Below are 25,033 nucleotides of genomic sequence, written 5' to 3'. Positions count from 1 at the left end.
GCTTTTTCTGCCCAGGTCCAGCAGAAGAGCGACCACTACCCTCCCGCCAGAACGGTAGCCCTAGTCATAAGAAGCAACCTCCAAAAGACTGGTTTTATTGAACAGTTTATTCTGGTTTAAAATAAAAAAAAAAAAAAAAAGAGAAACCCTCACTTCCGTGGAGCAAGGTACACTGAAGGTATGCCACGCTGCTGCTTCCTGGGCATAGAGCCCCCCCTCCTCACCACGCACCGGGGGACAGACCGACACTCACACCGTGGCAGCAGGTATCACTGGTATGTACAATTCATCGTGTTTAAATAAGCCTGGGACACCTCATACAGCATACATAGTTATTGCAACAGTACAGCACTTGCCTCTGTGGTCAAAACCCTCGACAGGTGTTCAGAGTCATGATTCATGGATCCCAAAAGGCATTGTTGTTAACATGCAAAAAACATTACTAAACAATATTACCTAACTTCTACGGTTGCCAAGTACTTGACCTTAATAAGGAAACCAATTACAAAATACTTCCTTGTAGTGCTATACAAAAGTTATAAAATTAAGATTCTATCAACCACTTTTAAATATTCCAATTTTCCAACAGTGCAGTTTTCCACATCTTTATCACCACTGAACACTTTGAAGATAAAGTAAAAAAAAAAAAAAATCAGCAAATTAGATCAAAATGTTTTCATCTTTGGATCCCTTTATTCCTGTGGCCTTCATATACACACACAGACACAAATGACCAGGTTTCTGTTTCAGCGTATCAAAAAGTTGTAACTAGTCACTCAGAATTGGCAAAAAGTCCATACTATGTCATTTGTGACTTCACGGTCTTAGAGCCAGAGTCCCAATGTCTCCAAGCTATGGTCTATCAAAATGCAAACAACTTCAAACACTAAGAATTCTTTAAATTGCTTATGCCTACAGGTATTACAACAAAGTTAACATTTCAAGAATTGACGAATGGAGACATACTTTTGTCCCAGGCATTCCAGGAGAATCACAAACTCGTGTGCCTGGTCCATTATTAAAAAAAGTTAATATTTATCACTAAGTAAAATTAATTGCAAATTTTGACATACGAAAATCTCTTTTCTCCTTATTTGAAAATATCTCCTTAATTTGGTCAAATCCTGTGATATGCCAGAAGCTACAAAATCAACGTCTTGCAAGAGAAGTGAAGAGTGTATCCAGTTTCATGTAATGGAAGAACATTTTCAAATCTTCACTATAGTCCAAATATAAAATCAAACATTTAAGCCTGAAAAGCTGCTAAAGAAAAAAAAAACCCAACTAATTCAGTGTTCTTCAGCATATCAACTTTTGCAATAACACAGTATGTTTGCCGACTTAAAAATGTTTATTCTTTAAAAAATTAGTTGCTTTTTATACAGCTATACAAAGTTTGTAATGTTTCTTTGGCAATGGGATATAATGGAATTTTACAACTATATAAAAAGTTTCCTTTGCCTAAGAAACAGTATTTACTGTGTGTACATATTTGACTGACAAAGCAAGTTTTCTACTGTCCAGCACCCTAGTTGATAAAAGTACAACTATCTCAAAAGGGATATTACAGGATTTCCAAAAAACAACCTTCAGTGGATCCAAACACTCACAGTATCGACGGCCTTCTGCATACAATTGTCCTTACAACTTGAAGCAATTATCAAATACAGTTTAGTAATAAGAAAAATCCTTTCAGTGATGAAAAAATACTTGAACTCCATCGAAGTACTGCTTTATAATTAACTATACATAAGAAATTACTTATCCTTCTGTCTCAAATATATTTAATGCTCACTGTTTTCAAAGATGGCCATTTTTCAAAAGTAACTGCATTACACCCCTTTGAAATTAAATAGTTAAATCCCAGTGCTGGTGACAAGTATACAGCAAATTAACTTCATTCTTTGCAGAGATTGAAACTAATTCTCTGGATCAAGAAGATCTAGACGTTCACCCGGTTTCAGCTTTCTTGTAGACTATGCAGCAACTTTGTTGTCTTTCTAGAGGGAACAACAGTAGAATGTTAAAATTAATTTTGCAAACCAAAAATCACAAATTAATCTGGGCAACAGCACTGGGAGAAGATGCGCTGTGATGGCTACTTCCCATCTTCTGCCATCAGAAAGGAGACTTCCCTATGTGATCAGGTTAGCATCTGGTCAAAACACCCTCAGTCTGGCATGGACTGAAGCAGCTCGTCACTTTGACTAGATGCCTGGCACAAATCCTTGGTCTTTACACTACCTCCTACTTATCTGGAAGGCTGTGAAATTCTTTCATTCAGAGATTCAAATCTTTGGTCTTCAACCCCTCATTTCAATTCATGCTCAGCTACCAAAAATTTCTTTAAGTCACAGGACTAATTGTTGCAAACTAGTGAAGGAATAACTGAGGGACAGTCAGAAATCTTCTGTGATGAAAAAAGGCTCCCCCCCCTTTTTTTGTTTGAATTAAAAATATTTAAATCTTCAAACAGAAAACAAGGACTTTGTGTTGCAAAACTCTAACTGCTCACGCAGAAGCTACCAGTAAAAGTTCTTCTGTCCCAGTCAAAATTGTGGAAGCCTACATTTACTTGTATCCATCTGGTTAATTATATTTGTTACTGATTCTAAGCATTATGCCAGTATTATTTCTGTTCCTTAACAAGCTAACTTTCGAGTTGAATATACACGCTTAATGCCAAAAAAATGGCTTGCAGTGAAATAAAAGGACTTTGGTTCTTCAAGCAACTGAGCTCTGCTGATTGATATAACCTGTATGATCAATCAGCTTTCATAAAGAGTTGAATTTACATTGTTTCCCAGGAAAAGGAAGTGCACCTAAGATACCACTAGCACAGAATACATCGCTTTACTAGCTGGGGCTGACAACTAACTTTGTCCTTCCTCTGAATGGCTGGTAGGAAGACGTGTTAAGATCTTCAACAGGAAACAGAGAAATGGATGTCTTAATAGTGTTGCAAAAGCAACAAATTGCGTAACTATACTGTAAAGGAAGATTCTGCTTTTAGCTCTTGCAGAACAAATTACTCTTTCCATGGTTACATGATTATGAAAGCATGTTTGTACATCAGGTTACTTCAGTTAGCAGACTTACATGGTGGCTTGTACATAACGCCTAAAGGAACTTTAAGCTTCATTCACATTTAACTAAAAATAAAGTAGTAGTACTTATTTTAATCTTTTTAAAACACTTTCTCTATGGGATGGACAGGGATCTTTTCTTTTGAAGCTTTATGCCCTATCTGCGACAGTTCATTTTTACTGAATGACTGGCTGAAAAAACTCAATCCTGCCTTAGCTTTCCCCAACAGCTATTGGATATAATTATGTAAAGTTAGAGTTTAAAAAAAAAAAAAAAACAACCCACAAACCAAAAAAGGTATGTAACAGGGCCCTACAGAACTCAAGTATTATTTTATCTTCCTTTTTGCAAAGGGTCATTGCTATGCTTCAGTAACTTCCATTACTCTATTTTAGGGGTTATATAGAATCTTAGAAGCCTACAGGCTTTGCGCAAACTCATTCACAAAGAATTAAAAAAAAGTTTGTTGCACACTAGAAGCAAGTTAAATTACTCCCTCTCAATCTTTACATTTTACAATATTGCTTAGAAAACTGTTTGCAATTCACATTTCTAACACTTGTATTAAATCTGCAGAACTTTTACTTTTTTCTTCTCCTCTCCCCCCCCCAATTCCAGCTATAGAACAAATATTTAGGGCATGTGAAGAAAAGTAGCTTTTAGTTTTGGTTGCTGTTGATAGTAAAATGATGCTATGTAACTAAAATTTTCAGCATTAATGGACTTTCAATTAAGTAGCTCAGAGTACCTGCAAAATACTATTCAAGAAATTCCAGTTCAACATCAAATCTAAAAGCAGGAGGTTTTTTTACCACTAGTTTCCAAGAACAGTGGATCAGGTCATAGTAAGATTAAATATATTTTACCCTATATTCAAAGTCAGCAAACTCCCTGCCTCCACGACCTCCTCTGAATCCACCACGAAATCCTCGGGGGGCAGTGAAGCCACCTCTTCCACCTCCTCGTCCTCTTCCACCGCGGAAGCCAATTCCCCCTCTGCCTCTGTACCCTCCACGGCCACGATTGGGACGCAATGGTATTCCGAAGGTCTCGGCATTTAATCTTCTTTCCTCAGCCCAGGTGGGTCGCCGTTCTCTGCCATGCAAAAGGAACAGGGATTGTTTTAAAACACACTTCAGAAAGAATATTGCCTGTCTTAATTAGAATCGCCAGAAAGCCCATTAAATGAAGAATGATACATTAATCACATTGTAAATCTCTACATTATCCCTTCTGCAAGAATGTAGGTATCTGCCAAAATTAATTTAACTCAATGAAAAGGGGTACGTTACAGTATCATTAATTACATATTAATAATGCTGTAAGAGTTTCCCATATAGAAGGACACAGTCTATATCCTCTGCACACAGCATCATAAAATAAAATAAATAAAAAGTTGTCTGCAATTTAAAACAAGAAACAGAAAGTAAGAGTTTGCAGTTACAGATGTTATTTCATCTAGCTGCCAGTACCACAAAACAATCCCCCCAGCCCATAATTCAAAATAGGTCAGCAATCCACATCGTCTTGTCCAATAAAGAGGCAACAGCAAAAAATAAGCTTTAATTTTCCTGAAACACTATCTTCCCATTCAAACAACACTACTGGCCAAGACGGTTATGTAATCTCCTCAGAAACCATTACCAAAGCAGTGTCATAATTGATTTAACTGAAGTGGTAATTTAGTAGCAAAACAAAACAAAACCCCCACTTTAGTAAATCTGGAAAGGAGAAAGGAGTACGTACACCAAGTTTGAGAAGGATGGTTCTAAATCAACATTTAAAAACGTCTTCCTATTAATGTACTGCACTTGCCCACAAAGAAATTTTGTGCTTCATATTCCTGTTTTATTTTTGCCCACCGCATGTGGAAATAAGCTTTACTCACTTTCGATTCAGAGTTGATTGTAATGAGTAGTGCTGACACTACCTTATGACATAAACGCACATGAAGTAGACTAACAAGCTTCCCCTTGCAGGCCATACCTATTGTCATCACAGGAGATGTTATCAAAGAAGGATTTGGTTTTGTCATAGTAGCAGTTGGGTCCAAGTGGATCTTCCTCATCCGCATTCCCTTCACTATTTTGAGTATCCACACCTGAGTCACCTTTGTCTTCTCCATTTACAGGCTTCTCTGGTTTCTCAAGTTTATCTTCTGGAAAATAAAAGTGAACAGAAGCCTTCCAGACCATCATACTAAAAAATAAAGCACTGTTAACTTATTCCCAGACAGACACAAACTATACTGAATGCTCAAAAATTCAAAAACCCCTCCAAAATTTAATGTGGAAGTAAAATTATTTGACACATAAATTACGATGTTTTGCTGTTGCTGTCTGGAGGTTTGATACCCTCTTTATCTGTGGGTTTAATTGACAAAAAAAACCTGTGGTAGAATGGATTCAACAGCCATCTATTTTCTAACCTCCTAGCTACCTCCTTTCCAGACTTAAAAGCCTCACTCGGTCATTCCTTGTAAAAGCCATTCCATGTTTTTGCTCATCCCTGTTACCCTTCTCCTTTGTCTTCTGGCTTTGCTGTTATCTCCTTTGAGACACAGGGCCAGCATTCAAGATACTATGCCGTGAACTGACTTTATGATATATTTCTTCCCTAATAATGTCTAAAGTTCAACTTACTGTTTTGACTGGTACTGAAAAAGCTGACGGTTCAACAGAACTAGCTATTATGAACTTAAAAGTCTCAATCCTAAATGCTTACAGCTTAAATCTCATGATGCTGTGCATAAACTTTAGATAACCAGCTCAGCCTTTCCACAACACACACACACACACAAAAATTATCACTGTCTTATAAAATATTTCTATAGCTCTTTATGGTTAACTTTCCCTTTCTTTATTATTCTGAAAAAAAATAGTATCAACAGCAAACTGTCAACTCATTTAAAAATGATCCAGAAAAAGAGGTAAGCACCAGAGAACACATCCTATGGGACTCGACTGGTGGTTTTTCTCTACACTGAAATCTGACCATTTATTCCTACCTTTTGTTTCCCAACTTTTAGCCAATCATTTACTGAAATAGGGAACTCCCCATTTTAACCTGTAACAATTTCGTCCAAAAATAGTAGCAGCAGTGTAAGGGACAGGTGGCTGGTCACAAGAGAATGACGTAATTAAAATGGAAGCCTGCTAGAAAACAAAACAGAAGTGCTGGCAGTATGGATTCGAACTACTCCTGTGTTTCTTTGGAAAAGGGTAAAAGCAAAGAAATGCTAGAAGCTTTCTTAAATTGAAACCCTCATGCATCCTCCAAGCAAAGTTCTGATCCCAAACTCATGTTTTTGCAATTGTTTCTGGTCTATTAATAATTGAAAACATAAAATATGGGTTTTCTTTTATTGCATCTTTTCCAGAACTCAAAAGTAAACTCATGCTATTGGGACTTCTGCACAAGTAATCTGCATTTTTAGCCAACAGACTTGTTAGAACATGATGTATGATATTTGCTAGTTAAAATTCCTTCAAAACTCAAATATTGACCCAAGTATTAATTAAATAAATGATCCCAGTTTACTTGTTCATTGATTTTTTTTTCATGACTGCAAACAAGACTTAGTAGGATATGCCTTTTAAAAGTTGTTCTCCAAGGTACGATTAAAACAGCAAGACAGTTTTTCCATGCTCAAATCTAAAGCAAAAATTTGTTTACCTTTTAGTTTAAGTTTATTATGAAATTCTCTATCAATTTCCTCCTTGTTGAATTGCGCATTTGCACTTTCAAAGTCAAAGTCCTTCTCAAACTTCATTGGACCATCCCTCCTAATACCAAATCTTCCTCGGCCCCCTCTGTGACCTCCACGGCCTCTTCGTGCTGAAGGTCCACCTGGAACTGAAAAGAGGGAAATTCTGTTTGGTTGGGTTTTGTGGATTGGTTTTTCTTTGAGGGTGGTGGGAGGGTGGGTGGGTTTTTTGGGTGGGGTTTTTTTTGTTTGTTTGTTTGGTTTGGTTTTTTTTTTTTAATTCCTGGGGTAACAGGTTGGGACTTCATGCATCCTCTTCCTGCACTTCTGTTGTTAAAAGTCCTGTCGGAGCAGCTTGTAATTTGTAAATTCACTTACAGTAATTATGGCAGTGACACAGAAAGCATAATAGTACTAAACGTGGGTACTAAAAGACTTTCTAGAAGTCATTAAAAGCTTTTGGAAGAAGAGTTAAAATGTTAGTGGCATTTCAGTCAAGTATTTTTGTAGAAAGGCGACAGGTTTTATTTCATGCTATTGTGTTTATAAATCCATGAATACCGCTTGGTTTTGCATTTTTATTCAAATTGCTTAACATAGAGCAACCAGAAGATATTTTTCTCTTTAATGTTGACTTTTTGTGCTTGTATTATTCTGACCCAATGCAAAGTTATTGTTACCCGCTAGAAACAATTATGTGAAAGCATTCTAAATACATAAATTCATTACCACCGTAATCTGAACTGCAAGATTTCTGGATGTTAGAAAAAGTCCTAGCACTTCACAAACTATACAACAATGCTGTACTTTAGCAGACTTTTAAAAAAATTAATGAAGTCTGAAAACAATGATAGCTATTTCTCAAAACAGGATTTACCAATTTGTCGTTTGTTTTCATTTCTGAGTTCATTTTCTGATCTTGAAACCTTGTGTGCTTCAGCTAAAGTTGGAAATAAAAAAATGATTTGTTTATCCAATTAGGTATTTTTGATCATACTTTTGTATATAGTTATATAGTTCCGATTTTAAAAAAATCCAAACCTATAAAAGTAAACCACAAGTTTAACTCATAAAAGAAAAAAAAATTTAGAATATATGCTTGACTTTTTAAAGAAATACATATAATCCAGGTCTCTGCTGGCCAGTCTACCAGTAATGGACAGCAGGAAGATTCCTACACGTTACCCTTAAAAAGAGCACTTCATATGTATATGGAAGAAAATAAGTAGTATGAAAATTAACCAAAGCTACCTCGTCTGTGCTCTTGATTCTCTAACGATTTTTGGCTAGCAGACACCAAAGGTCTGGCTGGTACAGGACTCCTCCTCCCAACTGGTGCTGGAGTAGGCAAGTGGGCTGAAGCTGTTTGTACTGCTTGTTCCATGGTGGGGCTCCTTCTCAAATGATCTATCTGAGGGCTTGAACGACCTAGGAAGAAGACAAAACAAAACCAAAACCCAAAGAGTTATTTCTCATCTACAAATTTGAGTTACTGGTCTCAACCAATCTAGACTGACAGGTTTATCTGCCTTACCAGTCAAGACAGCTGTGTCCAAAGAAGAAATAAATATTTCTGCACCCTCAGATCCACTAATCCAGAATGAAGGATATTTAGCAATTCCCCTTCCCCCAGTCTAAAAGAAAAAAATGGGTAGGACAATTAATCCCTACCAACCCATCCATGATGTGCATTTAGCTGTGGAATTAAATTTTTTGATTGATTGGAGGTAAAAAATACTCTTTCTGCCTCCCTGGAAAGCCAAGTGGAAAGTGACTGCTCCCAAAGGCAGAGATACAGTTACGATACCGCAATTTCATTTCATCTAGTGCATTCTGTTGTATGATCACCACAAAATAAATGAACAGTGATGGCTAGTACCAGGCATAATGCAGATGAAGGAGCTATGAAAGCTTCCCCACAAAGTGCTGTTCATACATTTCAATTTGCAGCATGAGTGACTGGAGCCAGAAGCATGTTTAGAATGGAGACATTTCATCTGGCCAGACAAGTTTATGACACCATATAGGTAAATCTACTAAGAAATTAGAATAAGACTCAAGTCTCAATAAGTAAAACAACAACGTCGTACCCCATTAAAAAAGCTAAACAAAAGAAGAAAAAACACCCCCAATAAACCAACACAAAAAAACCCCAAAACCAACCACACCACACTTAAAATCTACAAAGATGACAAATAATTTTAGAAGCAAACACACACAGAAAAAACTTGTTGGTGCCCCACAGGAAATTTTGTGGCAGAATGTACGTTCATCTGGAGCATGTGTCATACATTAAGTCCAAGAATCATACAGGTTTTAATTTCACCTACAGAAAACCAAGCTACTCTTTCAACAGAGAGACAGTAAATGCTCAGCATGCTCCCCCCCCCCCCCCCCTTCAATTAATGCAACAAAGTAGAACCTATTTTTGGTAATCTACTAAACTAATCCTAGAAAGCAGTCCTAACTGGTATACAAATCTCAACTAGAATTTAGGAAAAACCCTGTTTGCTGTAAGTGAAGTGTTTTGCCTTTTAACACGACTGCATAAACTTAAAAATAACGTTAGGAATATATCTTAGTACACACTTTTACTCGCATCAATGAAGAGTGGAAGAGCAGGAAATAATGCCTTTTGGATTTTGAGGAGCAATCAACACATTTGCATAAAAAGTGAGGGTGAAAGTGCTCAACATTTAATTTCCTTTTTCTTTGCCACTCAAAAAGCATCAAGAATCTCCTTTTTGCTTCTACTTTCTTGTTCCAATATTACACAAACTACCCATACGGTTTCTATTACTATTAAGCCGACTTAACTGTCATGTCACTACCTCTACAGGCAATCAGGCCTGCTGTTAATATTATATATGTAAATAAACATTGACAAAAAATACCGTTATGAATAAAGATTTAAAAATTGTAGGCTGAAGGACTTCACAATTCAATCAGCATGAAGTATCTTGAGTTTTGTCATGCTACCAATAAACCTAGATATTGAAATTCCATATGCACCTATTTGCCAACATTATGCAGCTGAAATAAGCCCTACTCCTCAATATAGATGCTTTAAGGATAACAACAAATGTGTTGCTAACAGTTACCTATGCAGCACTCCAAGATGTAGGAAAATGCATTTAAAGAGCAAGTACAAAGCCTCTCAGCGCGTTCTGGTTTTAATACCAACTGTTTTCATGACAGAATTCAGCTGTTTGGTTAGCATTTCTGGCAACCACCTAAATCACAGGGGCACGATCGGTCAAAAAAGATGAAAGAGTTATTAAAAAATATTTACCTTGAGACATCTGTGTTTTCAGTGATCTTGCATCCGTTGTAAACGCAGAACCAACTGCAGTGCTTTGGGACATGCTAGCACTGGCTGAAGAGTCTGTTCCAAAAGATGTTAAAGAACCTCCTGCTTTGAAAGAAATAATATACTTGTAAAGCCTGGTTTAGACTTTTTTCTATATTTTTTTTTAAATTCTAAATCACTAAATTCTAAATTCACTAAATTCACTAAATTCACTAAATTCACTAAATTCACTAAATTCACTAAATTCACTAAATTCACTAAATTCACTAAATTCACTAAATTCACTAAATTCACTAAATCATTAGTGAAGCCATATAGCCATATTAGGCAGTTATTCTAGAATACACATAGGTCGTCCCTTCCCATACACTTTAAGTTTAATATAATGTATGTATCTGTAGCAAGTTGGTAAGACTGTAGTATCTTGATGTTTTTATCTAAAAAAAAAAAGCACCACTAACTTTAGTATCACAAGCATTAACATCGCATAGTCATGACAGCATCTTACAGAGTAATAAACAAGTGTTCTTGGTATAAATTTCCACTTAACAACTTTTAAACAAAAATATGACTCTCATATCTTATTAACTGATACCAAGTTATGGCCAATTCTACAGACTTCCTTTCACGTGGCTAACATTTTCAGTACCAAGAGTAACACTGTCGCCATAACAGTTACAAGAATATAAGCTCCTATGTGAAAAACTAAAAGGTGAAATAAAAAACTTTAAGGGGGGGGGGAATGAAAGTTGGTTGGTGAGTCTCAGAGAGCATCTGCAGTATAAAGGAGCAACTAACCCATGCAGCTCACAAATACTTCAAGCATGGACTTCATGCCGAGCTACCATCTCATGAATAGCTGGAGGACTGTGCTGGCACATGGACTGCTGAATAATCCAAACCCTTGGTTAAGGCACACAGCACCTGGTCAACTTGGGATACCAGATGTCCACAGCACAGCTATGGAGGAGCTATTTTGTGGACACAGCTATTTTGTGGAGGAGCTGCCTCTACCACTTGTGAAATACAATGAATACATGACGAATGTAATGAATATATATGAAAAAGAATGAATTCATGAATACAGAAACCTTTCCCCACTCATCCCTCTGAGATAGGGTATTTAGTTCTCAATCATAATTGCTTTGATTTGAGCTGCGAAGGCTATGAAAAACTCTCTACTTTTGAGCTGAACTGTGGGATTGATACAGATTGAAGACTCTGGACCTGCCCTTATCTTAAGACAGGATAATTTGGATAAATTGATGGAATTATAAGCACTGATTACTGTCTATGCACACACATGCAACTTCACTTATAGGAAAACATCAAATAATAAAAATTAACATACCAACTCCAACAGCGCCGAACTGCTGTCCCACCAGCGGGCTTGGACTAAACTGACTGTATGCAGGCATTCTGCCAAAAGGGCCATAGGACCCCACAGACTGGAATGAAGATGTAGTCGAAGATCCTAGTGAAGACTAAAGATAAAACACACTTGCAGAAATTAATGTTTACACAAAAAGTAGGAAACAGTTCTGCAAGGCAAGAAACGCAGAAACTCTAAAACTATTTGTTAAATTTACCCTAACGCCACCACTGTGGCTAATACGTATACAAGACCTTAGCATTCATGAAGTTGCTTCTTTTAATATCAAGAATTTAACCACTTTAATGCAGAAGCAAAGATAGCACAAAAATAATGAATTACATTACTCTGCATGAAAACTCAAAACAGACAACAGTTAGCAGAAAACTTTTTCACGTGTATGTATACAGTTTAGAAAGCAGTTTCACCCTTCCAATACCACAAGCTTGTGAAAACAGCACCATAAAATTTTGTAATCTTTTCCCTAGAACCTCAGATACTGGATTCTCTTGTCAAATATGTGTATAAAGCTTTTGTTGGCAAACTTGGAAAATGTCATATCTTTTTCCCTGAAGTTTTAAAAAATCACATGAATAATGAAAGACCTAAACATACTGGAGGAGGGTGGGGTTATTACTATCATTGGGGTTATCAGTAATGCAATTTCACAGCTCTCAACTATCACTGACAGAAGGAGCTGCACCAAATTTGGCAAAAGACCTTAGAAGATGGCAAGGGTTCTTTGTAAGGAAGTATCAAAAATTTTATCTTACAAAATAGTTAAACATTAGAAAAGTAAGCACTTACATGGAATTATCAAATTCCATCTGAACCAAGAACTTCCATCTTGCTCTCAGGGATGATTTTAAGACACCCCACAAGCACAATCAACAAGCCAACAAATTTCAGAGATCAATAATAACTGTCTCTGTCAGTCCATTTACTATGAAATAACAGCTTAATTAACCCTGAAGGCTTCAAGTTTTAAGTTGCTTTCCCTTCAGCAACCTAGTATTCTCTTTTCAAATAACTGACTTTTAGCATGAAGCCTTTTTAAAAACACATAGCTAGATGAAACACTTTTAAAGTCACAGTCAGCAAAAAAAGTGGAACATTAAAATCCAAAGAAAAGAAAACAAGCAAAAATCACTAATTATTTGGAGAGGTTTCAGCATCTACTCCACTTGACTTATACCAAGCCTGATCTTTCCAAGAACTCTTGCATATGTGTCCTCCTAAGCCAAGTACCTTTCAAAAAAAAAGCATCAAGGTCTACCAAAAGTAATTAGTTGTTTTTGAAAAACTGGCAGCTTTGGTATCCAATGCATTATGCTAGAGTTAGATTTCAACCTTCATTTTCACAGTCGAAGACATGAATCAAAAGAGGAAAATCTTTCCACAGTTCTTTACACTGGGTTGTGAACTTTACAGCAACAAACATTTTCATTTTAAACACTCAGCTAGAGAGCACTTAAAGCTACCAGGTTACACCTTCAGCAACAAACGTCTAAAATATGACTTACCTGAACAATAGCAGGGTCCTGTGGCAAAGAACACTGAGGCTTTGGTGGCTCACAGACAGTTAGGTCTTTAATGTCACTGCCACGGAATATAATATACTCAAAGACTTCATCACGAGGTGGTATAGGTCTATCAGTTGGTCTATCTTCTGTACCAAAGGAGCGAACTGCAAAATCGGGAAGGGAGAAAAAAATAAAAACATCCCACATTCAACAAAAAGGTTTCAAATATACTGCAGAAGTCAACAGCCTTAAATAAAAAAAAATTTGTTGAGCAAAAAAACATATTAAATAGGCAGCATATTCTTTGCTGTTATCAACTGCTCCAACATAAACAAGTAATTTGATCTTATAAATTTCAGTTAAAAATCAAGCAGAAAGACACCTCTTCTATTCCTTACCGAGACATCACTTATGCTATCACTCACACGTTGAATATTTCTACTGTTTTGTGAGGATAAGGGGAAGCAGCAAAGCAGTTTTTTTGCAAAGCTAACATTTTCTGGATATTATAGCAACAGGAACACCAACAAAGGCTGGTAAGTCAGTCCTGTGAATCAAGGACTACATGAGTTTACATACTTCATATTCTGCACTTGCAAATCATGAAAAAAATATGCTAATACTACTAGAAACTAGAATATTAAAAATTACCGAAAGCAAAGTATTTCTCAATAGATTCAAGGTCTGAATCAAGATTTAAATACAAATTAGGAAATCTGTGGTATGTATATACAATTTTCACTATGCAAAATGCATTCTTCTTGTTCATATGATCTCTGTCAAATTAACTAAACTCACTGGGGCATAACTGTCTTCCTAAGTAGGCCTGCATAGTGTGCAACATACCAAGACATTAAATTTATTTGTATGCACGTAGCTGAAATCCAACAGTTTTCAGATTGCATAGTGATGAAGCTTATCATGCTTTTCCCTTTGCACTACGTATAATCACAACCACTGTATACGTATACCATCACTTTACTTTCATTACCCTCTCAAAGACTTTTCCTTACCTTAAGACTGCCAACCCTAGGTGAATATTAAGTGAAACAAACAAACAAACAAAAAATCTGAAGAGGAGATATGTCCCCAAGAGCTAGAGTTTTGTAAGCAAAAACTAAACAATTAATTGAAACCAGAGAGGGGGGGGGGGGGGGGGGGGGGAATCATGACAATCACATCCTATTGAACATCAACTTGCAGCAGCTTTAACAATCCCTCATGACTGTCTTTGCTCTAGCCTTTTAAGAGGTTTTTGTTTGCTTTGTAAGGTACTACAGGTTATGCTGTGGAAACATCTGTATTTTGCTTTAATTTACCAGAATTAGTTTTCCCTCCATTTCCAGATGCATCAACAATTTGGAGACATCATTAGGCACTTATTTGCAGCCACAAAACCATTAGTCAAGAAAAGCAGAGTTTCCTGTAGAGCTGTATAAAGTGATACTGAGTCATTTCTCAGGCTGCACCAATCATCTTCCATCACTGTTGCTTCTTCTAGTACTGCATAAACAGAGCCTATCAGTCAAGTATTAAAAATCTTTTTGAGAAGCATAATTCAGGGGTAAAGAGATCAACTCCACACTACAATGAAAAATAACATTAGCTGGTTACGACTATTTTGTTCATCCTTATATCATCTACTGAGCTGAGTTTAATCAACTTTTCTATTTCTGTGCATCTGAAAGTCTGCTCTGAATGGTACTATAAAATGTAAGCGCTGTAAAAAGGCATATACTGTTAAGTGAATTTCAATCTTTGTTGTAAGATAAATCTGTCTTCTCTTCTTCCTCTACAGAAAAATGTATCTGAAACCGAAGAATTTGCAGAAATTAACTCAAAGTAATACAGAATAGCTTAACAACATTACCAATTGGCCATGTGCATTACTGTAGTTCATTCTGTTGCTTTTTATTCATCAGGCTTTTCTATGGTGGATCCTGTCTTGACCAAGGATCCACCTTCACTTTCTGGCCATCCTATACTCTATTTATTAGATAACAAATAAATTAACTTGGACCTTCATTCCATCATTTGACCTGCTGTCTCAGTAAGTAAAACCAAAGTTGATTTTGTATTGGTTCTCTCTATCCCACACGGAAATGGTTGCTCTAGTAGCCATTTTGTCTACAAAGGTCCACAAAAATGGCCAGAGTGTGATCAGTAAGTTACTGAAGTATTTTACTTTCTAGCTAACGTGAAGGAACTAAGCAGTAGCAACACCACAAAAAAGAGCAGTAAACTAGACGATCACATCTCACCTTTACATAGAAATAAAAATGTAATGAACTATGGAAGAAATCTGCTTTGAAAGTACTTCTCTTAAGTCAGAGCTATGCTGCATGGATAAGTATTTTACTGTTAATACCAACATCACATGACACATATAGGAACAGTTTTAACACCTGGCAATTACCTTTCTCCATTCTAAACCAACTAAAAAAAAAGTGAACAACCTAACTTTCATCTAATGACACCTCAAAAGAGGTAAAGGCATTTTACTGTATGTCAAAAAGAATGTCTTTCTCCCTATCATAAAATTACAAAAACATCAAAAGGAAGTATTTTCAATACCAAAAATTAGAATTCATCTTTAAGAGATTCAGCTGTTTATGCAACTAGATCAAGACACTGATAAGGTCATCAATGGTTTTACAATAAAACACATCAAGAGTTGCTACTAAGAGTTTGGGGTTTTTTCTCTACCTCTCCCCTGCCCCAAACCAAACCGGTTCTAGTGCAACTTTCTGCAAAATATAAAGATGATTTCATCCAATGAAGATTAGCTCTGCTGGAGAGGGGTAAGCAAACTCCTCTGATTTGGGGTTCAACCTTTCCCTCTCACCCCAAAGCAAGAAAAATAACCATCCCCAAGCCTAATTTCCTTCTAAAGCAAGGAACCAGAACTTCATGTGCAGCGATTTAAGAAAGCAGCTTAGGATAAGGGCTACTCAATGCTTTTGCAGTGTCTATCCCAACTAGGTCCTTCAGACAGTAGTGTAACATAAAGAGCTGAATGTTACTTTTAATATTTTGCAAAGGGATAGCTATCTTTACAGTTTCTTCTTTCCTAGCTTGGATTAGGACTTAACATAATCTGAGCTCATTAAAGTAAAAAGTCTGATATTAAAGGTGGCCAGTACAATAGGATTTTTGAAAGAAATAGCTTTTACCATAGTTTTACATAATCAGAAATACTAAGTTGCCAGAGTATCAAAACCACAAAGTATTGGAGCAGGAACAGTCTTAGAGCTCTATCCAGCTCTGTCTCTTGGGGTATTTCCTCAGACTACATCCTTCCTCCAGAACAAGGTGCAGCAGTTCATATATAGCAAAATACTGAACAGTGAGAGGAAATGAAAATAAGCACATGAAAGATACCATAATCTTATAACACTTACCAGGACTATGGTAAATCCATTTAATCTTACCTTGTCAATTTAAGTTGAGATTTGTGGTTTTTTGTTTGTTTTGTTGTTGTTGTTTTTTAAATGAGCTAAACTGGCTTAGGGACTTACAAACAAAAAGGCAACCATAACATGTTAAAAGCAAACTTATTTTCTGTCAGTGTAAATACACACAATTAAGTAGCTAGCTAGAAAGAAACTAACACTGTTGAGCCTAACAGGATTCACGTGTGTGACTTTAATATGAAATTGATGGAACTACGTGGGCATAAAGCGCTGTGAGCAAATTTTTGTAGATTTTGACTGACTTCAGTGTTACTACTATACTATATTTTACTGTATATTACTATATTATGCTACTACAGCATCCAAGGAAAACATTGCAACTTTCCCTATCAGTTAACAGAAATGATTACCTGTTGATTAACACAGAAAAATACTGTGTTAATCAGAAGCCAAGCTATATATTCTACTAGCTAAAGAGGACTCTGTTCCCATACAATGTGAATTATTGCAAATATGTAGTTCAGTCTCAGTACACAGCACTGACACAATCTATCAGCCTTACTTCGTATGTAGCACACATACACAGAAACCAGTCTTTCCCCACTCTTAAGGCACCCATGAGAAGGATGACAACTAAAGTGAGACCACCACTACCAGAACAAGCCATTTCAATTGCTGTCTCTCTTCAAAACATCACAACCCTTTCCCTATAAACATGCTTAGATGCCTGCACACCACATTACAGGAAAAGTATGAATGTGAAGGAGCCAGCTTGTGGCGGGCTCATACCTTCAGAACAATCAATTCAGTCTGCATTCCCTTACTTGTAGGGGTAGTGAGTTAACAGGGAGATGGATATCAGGAAAGTAGCCAGGAGTGGGCTTTGACAAGAGGAATTTTTCTGCTGTGACACACTATGCACAGGGTTGGTTTGGCACACATGCCCTAAACCTCAAGACGTAGAGAGAGCACGTCACTTAACTGACTAAAAAATAACTTAATAAAAACTTGATAAAAATGTAACCCTTCCCTTTCCTGCTCCCACCCCTGAACTATAAGAAATGCTCAAGTCTTCACAAGAATTTAACTTTCTTCTGTCTACGTTTCCGAGTCTTTCACCCAATTAATATTATGTAAAAGTCTAAACGAAAGGGAAGTTTTCTCTTTCATGTGTCATTAGACTATGGAAAACACTATCACAGATGGTTCAAAATGGCAGAAATGCCAGAAAATTAACTACTACTTAAATTACTGAAAGCTATTTCATTAATATCTATTATAATGGTTCCAAATGCAACTCTCAGTGGTCCCACAGCTGGTAAGTAAAAACGTGACACATTATACCAGAGAGACAGTATATAATTTTCTGTTTCTTATCTCACGTACCTAAGGATTCCCTACTGTTGGCAGGGAACAAAGCCTTTTCTGACCCAATATGGTTCTTCTTACACAGCTTACCTACATTTAAAATATCTCTCTCTTTAAATTGGTACCTTGAAATAGAGACACATTATGTATTACTAGCATGAAAGATCACATCTAGTTTTTAATGCTGCAACATGTAAGATCAAGCACAATCCGTCATGATTATTCTATAACTGCCCCAGGTAGGGCAGCAATCACTTTACAGCAAGAAAATTTTACTCCAAACCATGGCTTGCAAACCCTGTATTCTTAAATTGGTTGGACTTAACGATGTTTAAAAAAATCACGTATGAATTGGAAGTATGAATTAGAAGGACATTCCAAGTTAATTTAACTTGAAACTTGAGAATAAGAGTGGGTGGTTTTTGGTTCCAAACACCAGCTCTGAAAAGCTGGCAATCCAAAGAAAACATACGCACTAATAATATATAAAAACCTCAAATACTTGTATAGCTTGCTTAATATTTGGAATCTGATATAGATGGGAGTTTTCCCTGTTATTTAAATAACAACACACTTTAACACTTTGTGAAAGGATGCATCGCTTTCCCTTATCAGACTCCAGCTTAGGATGAAAATGTTATGCTCAATATTTAAACAGTTTCTATTTTCCTCTAACTTGTGAGACACAGGCCACAACTTTTGCTTGTGAAAGGATCCCAGCTTTGGAAATAAAATGCTGATTAGAGAAATATAGGAGATTGCCCCTCAGTAACTGAAGACTACAATCAGTACCCAGCTAGCAACCCAAAAATCTTATTTCTGTCTAAAACCCCAGAAGATTTAAGATAAATGAAGGCATTCCACATGTACAACTTCATGAGATTAATCTCAGACTTCAGTTTAGCACACAGAAGACCTACTGTTAGGCAAATCTGTAGTTATTCAAGAACAGATTATATCTCTACTTTTGCACTTTATGTCACAAACAATTTCAGTGATTTCAGTTAGGAAATGAATAATGATAAGCTGCCCTGCACTCAACCCAGGTAACAGTCACATGAAGCCAGCTACATAGCAGAGCAACTGAAAGCATCAAAGTCATCTTTTGGGGCTTTTTTTTGTCTCTTTCTGGCAGAAAATTTGACATTTGTGGTAAAGATCCATGGTAAACGGTTCTGGTTTGACTTCTGGACTCACCATAGGAAGAAGAGATAACTATTACCCAATCAACATATTTACAGCTACAGACAGTTCAGAAGGAAGATCTGCTTCTTTCACATACAGACCTAGCCATAATTAACCACACTTGTCACCTTACATATATGCTATCATACCACATTCACATGGCCTAAGCCTTCATTTATTCAGAAACTTGAATACTCTAGAGTTGAGCATTTTGTTTATGAGCACAGTGAACTGTTTTACAGTCTAATATGGTTGTTATCAGCTTCCAGATTAATCTCAAGATTTTTGGTTCCAGGTGTCCTAGAAATACTGGTTTATTCTCTTCTGAATCATGACACTATATTATAAAACACACATTCTTCAGCTAACTCAGCCAAGTTTTATTAAAGCAAATTCCATGGTTTAGATTTACATTTCTGATGAGAGCTATGGGAAGAGAATAGATTAGGTTTGTAACTGTAGTTTGATCTATCTTAAATATGTACACTTTGGCAGATATGCCATAACATGACTTAACCACTCTTGAGAAGTCATGCAATATTGGCTTGATCAGCACTAAATCTGTCTAATTTAGGGCAAGACTATCACAAGCTCCTCAAAGATGGGATTCTTGTAAATGCTTCTGTACACACCTTAACAATCACAGCATGCAACTGGAATTTCTAAACATTTATTTTTAATCACAGTGCTCATATAAACAAATACTAGCTGTCCTTTTTAAACAGATAATGCAATTCCAGCAAAGGTAATTTAACCTAAAGGCAACTTTAGAAATAAGTAAAAATCCCATTATGAAAGCTAAATGCCCCATAAATGAACCATGCAAGCCTGGGAGCAAACCTACTATAAGGTGTTTCAAAGCATACATATAAGAATTTACAAAACAAAGCAATCTATTTCTTAAACAGTAATTGTCAGAGGAGAGGAGGGGGGAAGAAGAGGGCCTTAAAGTGACAAGGCACACAAACAAGAATTACCACAAAGGCCAATACGAGATGAAAGCAAACAAACTGCTACATGGTATCAACTCCACAGACCAACTATTATGCCCACGAACTATGTAAAACGTAACAGATTGTCATTATGCTAGAATGCTAAGCCTATCATATCAAACAGGAACTGAGGTTCGGAATACTCTCAGTCCCAAATGTTTAATTTACACAAGGAGCAATTCTTCCCCTTACTTAATGGCTGGATAAACTCTCTGCTTTTATATATGCATTTAGATTATGTAGCAAGACTTTACAGAGTCAAGAAGTGTAAAGTAAAATACCATTGAGTTTTGCAGAATCTATTATAAAGAAGTTATTAAAAATTCTGACGTAATGTTTTACCTGAATATTACACATTCACTGCCATGGCTAATATACTTGTGTTGAGAGTGCATTATCGTGCGCAAGAAACAGCGAAGTCCTTCGGATGCCCAGTTTCAAAGATCCTCTTTTTTAATCCCCAGTCTCTCTCTTCTCAGTAAACATATCTTCCTAACTTTCTTATACATATGCACCCATATATTCTCTGGCCAATACATTCTCACGCCAGTGTCTGTGCTCAATTTCAATTTATACAGCGCCATACAGCTACCTCCGAAATGAAGAGCTCACGATCAGCCTTCTTTGTTGATAACCTAGCATTCACAGGATCCCTTTTAGACCCGAGTTGTCTCCTACCCCATGCAGGAAGAGTTCAGTCGTACGCGGCTCTGTACCCTGTAGGTCTGGAATTCTTGCGATGCAAAGAAATCCTCTTTCCAGCCTCCCCCTCCTACTCCCTTTTACGTACTAACTCTAGACCACTTCCACCGCTAAGGGCTTCATACTTTTACTCTATTCAGGACTCCTTTGAGCAGCCCCTAACTAGGTAACGTTCCCAGCTCATTTTCGCGACGGTCCCTCCGCGGCCGCTCTGGGCTTTCCACACCCCTCCCCGAAGCCGGGGGAGCAGCCCGCGCGGCGGGAGCAGGGGCCTCCGCAGCGCTGTCGTGCCGCCGCTCTCCCAGCCCCTTGCTCACTTCCACCTCCGCCGTGAAGCGTCGCGGGTCGCCGCAGCCCCGCCGCAGACGCTCCGTCGGGGAGGATGGCGGGAGGACGCGCCTCCGGCCGAAACTACGCCGGCTCTTACCACAGCTCCGCCAAGCCCCCTCGCAGATGCTGCTGGGCCCTCGTAGGCTGCAGGCCTCCCCCTCGCACCCCGGGCCTCCTCATCGCAACAACGCCACGGACGACTCTGCCGCGGTTTCAGGTTCTTGCTCGATCCCCAGCGGGCCCCCAAAGGTCCTACGCCGCCGCACGCACCGCGGTCCCGCTCCCCTCCCGCCCCCTCCCCGAGGCGTTGCTGGGCCGCCAGGGCCCAGTCCTCTACTCCATCAGGTCCTTACCCTTGGCCAGCGCCACAGTGGAGTTTTCGGTATCGATGGTGTACAAGATCCCTTCATAGCGGATCTCGGCCTTGGAGATAAGGCTGATCTTGCTCCCGATGTAGGGCGTCCCCCCGCTCATGGTGCTGGCTCCTCGGTCAGGGACACCCCCCCTCCTCCCCTGCCGAGCGCTCCTGAAGCCGAGCACAAGCAACTAAACAAGCCCGGCTCAGAGTCGTAGTAGGCACTCTGCTCCTCCCGCTTCGAGCCCGACCTTCCGCCGATCCCCCAGCGACGGCTCTCCCTGCGCAGACTCCCTCAGCACACCCCGCACCAAAAGCACCCTGAAGCTCCCAACATGGCCGCCGCCTTCATCTTCCCTCAGAGCCGCCCCCCCTCGCTCCAGCCGCGAAATGGATGACGGGAGTGGAGCTGATCTCGCGAGAACTGGCGGCCGGGGGCGGAGCGGGGGCCGCTGAGGGGAGGGGGCGGCCATTTGGGCCGCCCGGGAATTTAATCTAGCGGCCTGCGAGCCCTGGGCGCTCTAGCGCGTTCCCGCCTCGCGTGTGGAGGGCGGCTTCCCCGGCGGCGGTGCGGCTCGCACGACAGGTTGGGCTCGGCTGTGCCTCGTCGCGCTTTCCCTGCCTGGCCTAGGGGTGGTGTGCGGGGCGGGGTGGAGCGGTGCTGGGTCGGGGCTGTGCGGGGCCTGCGGCTGCCCCGGCTCCCCCTCCCCAGGCTCCCGCCCAGCGCGCCGGGAGTTTGGGCTCACGGCTTGGAAACCCCACCTCTGCCGTAGCCTGTGAACACCGGGGGATGTGAAAGTAGGTTTGGTGATGTGGGGTTTTCGGGTTTTTTTGAGAGGCCCAAGCCACCTATCGCTGAATGCTAAATTCTTGTGATCCTTAATGAGCAATTTAGAATCCAGTCATGCGGAGAGCTGCGAAAGTTTAGGTGATGATAACTATTTAGTTCGTATTTCAAGGGGGATTCCGTTTTACTCAGTTGCTAGAGTGTTGAGAGAGTCGGATCTTGCTAAGCAACGCTAAGCAATGGAACTGTTGATGAAATCTAGACTAAAGTGTGGGATTAATCCTGAAAAAATACCCTTTTAGTACAAGTAAACACACACAAAAAAATAATGATTTTTAGATTGCACTTAACTTGTACACCTTAAGTAAAAATGACAAATGAGGCTTCCTGTTGGAGGCTTTGCCTCTTAAAACATGACACTGTCTCAGGTCCCCCTTTTCATATGTGCAGCCTAGAAAATTACATGCAAAAAAAAGTAACTTCTGGAAAGGGTACTTTATAGCTTTTGTTGCAGCAACTGGACACTAATATGTTGCAAAGATTCAGCAAGTATTTTGTTCAGAATAGGGCTTTGAAACACAATAGCAAGCCAGATTTTTCTGGAAGGGCTTGAGTGTTTCTAAATAGGAGCCATACTAGACTTCTGGAAACTTCATGCCCAAATTCAACTGACTGTAAAGTCATGGAGGACTTGAGTGCCTACAGAGCTTTACTGTGATGTGCTTCTAGCATGTCCTGGACTACTTGAAAGAGCTTGGAATAAAGTTCTGCAGTTAATGACTGGATATACAAGGCCATATCAAGTCCATGGGATATCACTGTTGAAAATTAGCATTTGTAACTCAGCTCAAAGTAAAGCTACTGTTTAGAAAAATAACAAAAGATACCTGTGTTCTGTTACATGGAAGGAGAGAGGAAGTCTTCCTGGCTGCTAGAGGCTGGTCTGTGGCTGCTTCTCAACTGTGGCAAAATAACATGTTGGAGGAGGTGGAGAGCCTAATTACAATCTAGAGGATCAGCTACAGTCTGTATTACATGGTTTTCCTGCTCCTGCCTCCTTACAGAAGGAGATGCACCAGCTTCAGATATGGATGGGGCTTAGAAAAGGAAAAAAAAAAGATTTGGGGGAGGTTGCAGAGAAGATTGGGACCCTGGCTAATGATGAGAGAGGACACCATGAGGGGAAGGAAGAAAGGGTGTATCAGTGAGGCCTTCGATATAGACATAAGAGCACAGAGAAGGGGAAGAGATGAATACCTTGAAATACAACCACTTGCCCCAAAGAGCCATGTGGCTTTGCTTCTGGCCAACATCTTCCTAAGTGTTCCCTCATCTGCCTTTCTCAAAATTGTAGTTGAAGACTCCCGTTTATAGAATTAGGGTTCCAAGGTTGTATGGTGGAACAGGAAATAGAAATGACATTTCTTTGAGCATGGGGCACAGTAGATGAGCATTTCAGGAGAGAATTCAAGCAGAAAACTGTCAGAGTTTACTTTCAATTTCTGAAAGAGAGAAGTTGGCCAGAATGAATAAAAGAAAAGGAAACAAAAAAAAACCAAGCAAGGAATAGAAAAGTATCTCCTTGAAAAACTTTTTAAGGGTTAAATTGGAACCTTCTTGATGTCAAATTTTCCCAAGCCTCTCCACCAAATCCTGTCTAGGTGAGCACAGACAGGTATCTACAATTACAATTACCTTCAAAGCAAAAACTCCTAAATTTCTATAAACCATATATAAAAAAGAAATTCCATTGCAACTGAAATACATGAAACTAAATTTAGACATATTTCTAGAACAGCTGTTGGTTAGTCTGGCCATCTTTGTGCTCTCTAATTTGTGGAATTTATAATTTCTAATTCATACTTAAAATCAGCAGTTGAAAGAATATTTTTATAGTGTAAAGTGAATTTCAATTATATATGTAAAGAGTTCTGTAAATTCATTTTAAGAAGTTATCTCAAAATCTTATCTAAACCTGGTAGGTACCATTTTGGTGTGAATTTTAAACTTACGATAGTTAAATTGTATAGTTGAATGCACTGGAAATGTGTATTTGAAAGAAACCGATGTCACATACTACAAAAATAGTGCTCTTTTCTAAGTGCTTTCACTTCTTTAGACAATAAAAAGATATTTGTCTGTGAACTGTTCTTACTCCCTGCAGCTTAACATGGCAGTGGATGTATATTATGTGGTTAGTTAATAATGAAAAACTTAGGGTGGAAACAGGGCACAGGGTTTAACAGTGTTGATAACTGAAGAGCAATTTAACAAGTTTTGTGGTGGATTTTCTTTCATGGGCAATTTTAAAATGATGGTTGGAAGTTAACTTTCCTAATATACATTCTCTAATTCAAACAAAAAATAATTCAGGAAGGATTGTATTTTAAGAGATCAGATGAGATGATCACAGTGGTCTCTTAAGAGTGTTTTTTTTTATTCTTCTATACATATTTAACTCCTAAAAATGAAAGAGCAGCAAATATATTCAGAAATACGTCAAAGCACAAACCCAAAGCCAGTTTCATCAACAAGTTTATATACATTCTTATGTATGTCATCACTTCTTGACTTGAAAGGAGTCCAATGTGAATCAGTATACATCATGTTTTATTAAATAAAGTATTCTGTTATACTTCCTTATTCTGTGTGTCTATGCATATAAAATGGCTCAATTAAGAAGAGGTGAGTGGGAAGAAATATGAATTCATGTTTTACAGATTAGCCACCCACAAATGTACTTTAAAATTGTAATTAAAAGTAGGTAATTTTTTTAAGTTTTGAAACCTGTCTTATAAATCATGACTTGCCATTTTCTCCTTCTGGTGGGAAGATTACTTTTTATCTTCTAAAGTTACAAAGCAATAAAGTTTTCCTCCCGGATGGTTTTTATGGAGACACCC

General features: G+C 38.4%; 1 protein-coding gene across 3 annotated transcripts; it reads right to left on the bottom strand.

The window, feature by feature from the left end:
• Window positions 1-673: 673 nt before the first annotated feature.
• On the bottom strand, window positions 674-21,726 carry LSM14A (LSM14A mRNA processing body assembly factor). Of its 3 annotated transcripts, none has more exons than XM_075510778.1 (10): window positions 21,342-21,726; window positions 12,999-13,162; window positions 11,455-11,587; window positions 10,086-10,208; window positions 8,045-8,221; window positions 7,671-7,733; window positions 6,763-6,942; window positions 5,074-5,245; window positions 3,954-4,182; window positions 674-2,000 (listed from the first exon to the last, which is right to left on the bottom strand). In XM_075510778.1, exons 1-10 carry the CDS (start codon window positions 21,460-21,462, stop codon window positions 1,977-1,979), a joined length of 1,386 nt encoding a protein of 461 aa, XP_075366893.1. In that variant the 5' UTR covers window positions 21,463-21,726; the 3' UTR covers window positions 674-1,976. The 3 variants fall into 3 exon arrangements, with proteins under 3 accessions (XP_075366893.1, XP_075366894.1, XP_075366896.1); XM_075510779.1 differs by having other exon boundaries at window positions 10,086-10,205; XM_075510781.1 differs by lacking the exon at window positions 7,671-7,733.
• Window positions 21,727-25,033: the final 3,307 nt, after the last annotated feature.

This window comes from Mycteria americana, chromosome 8 (genome assembly GCF_035582795.1).
Source record: "Mycteria americana isolate JAX WOST 10 ecotype Jacksonville Zoo and Gardens chromosome 8, USCA_MyAme_1.0, whole genome shotgun sequence".
Lineage (NCBI taxonomy): Eukaryota > Metazoa > Chordata > Aves > Ciconiiformes > Ciconiidae > Mycteria > Mycteria americana.
Note: the sequence above shows the minus strand (reverse complement) of the source record. Positions and strands in the feature narration are given on the sequence as shown.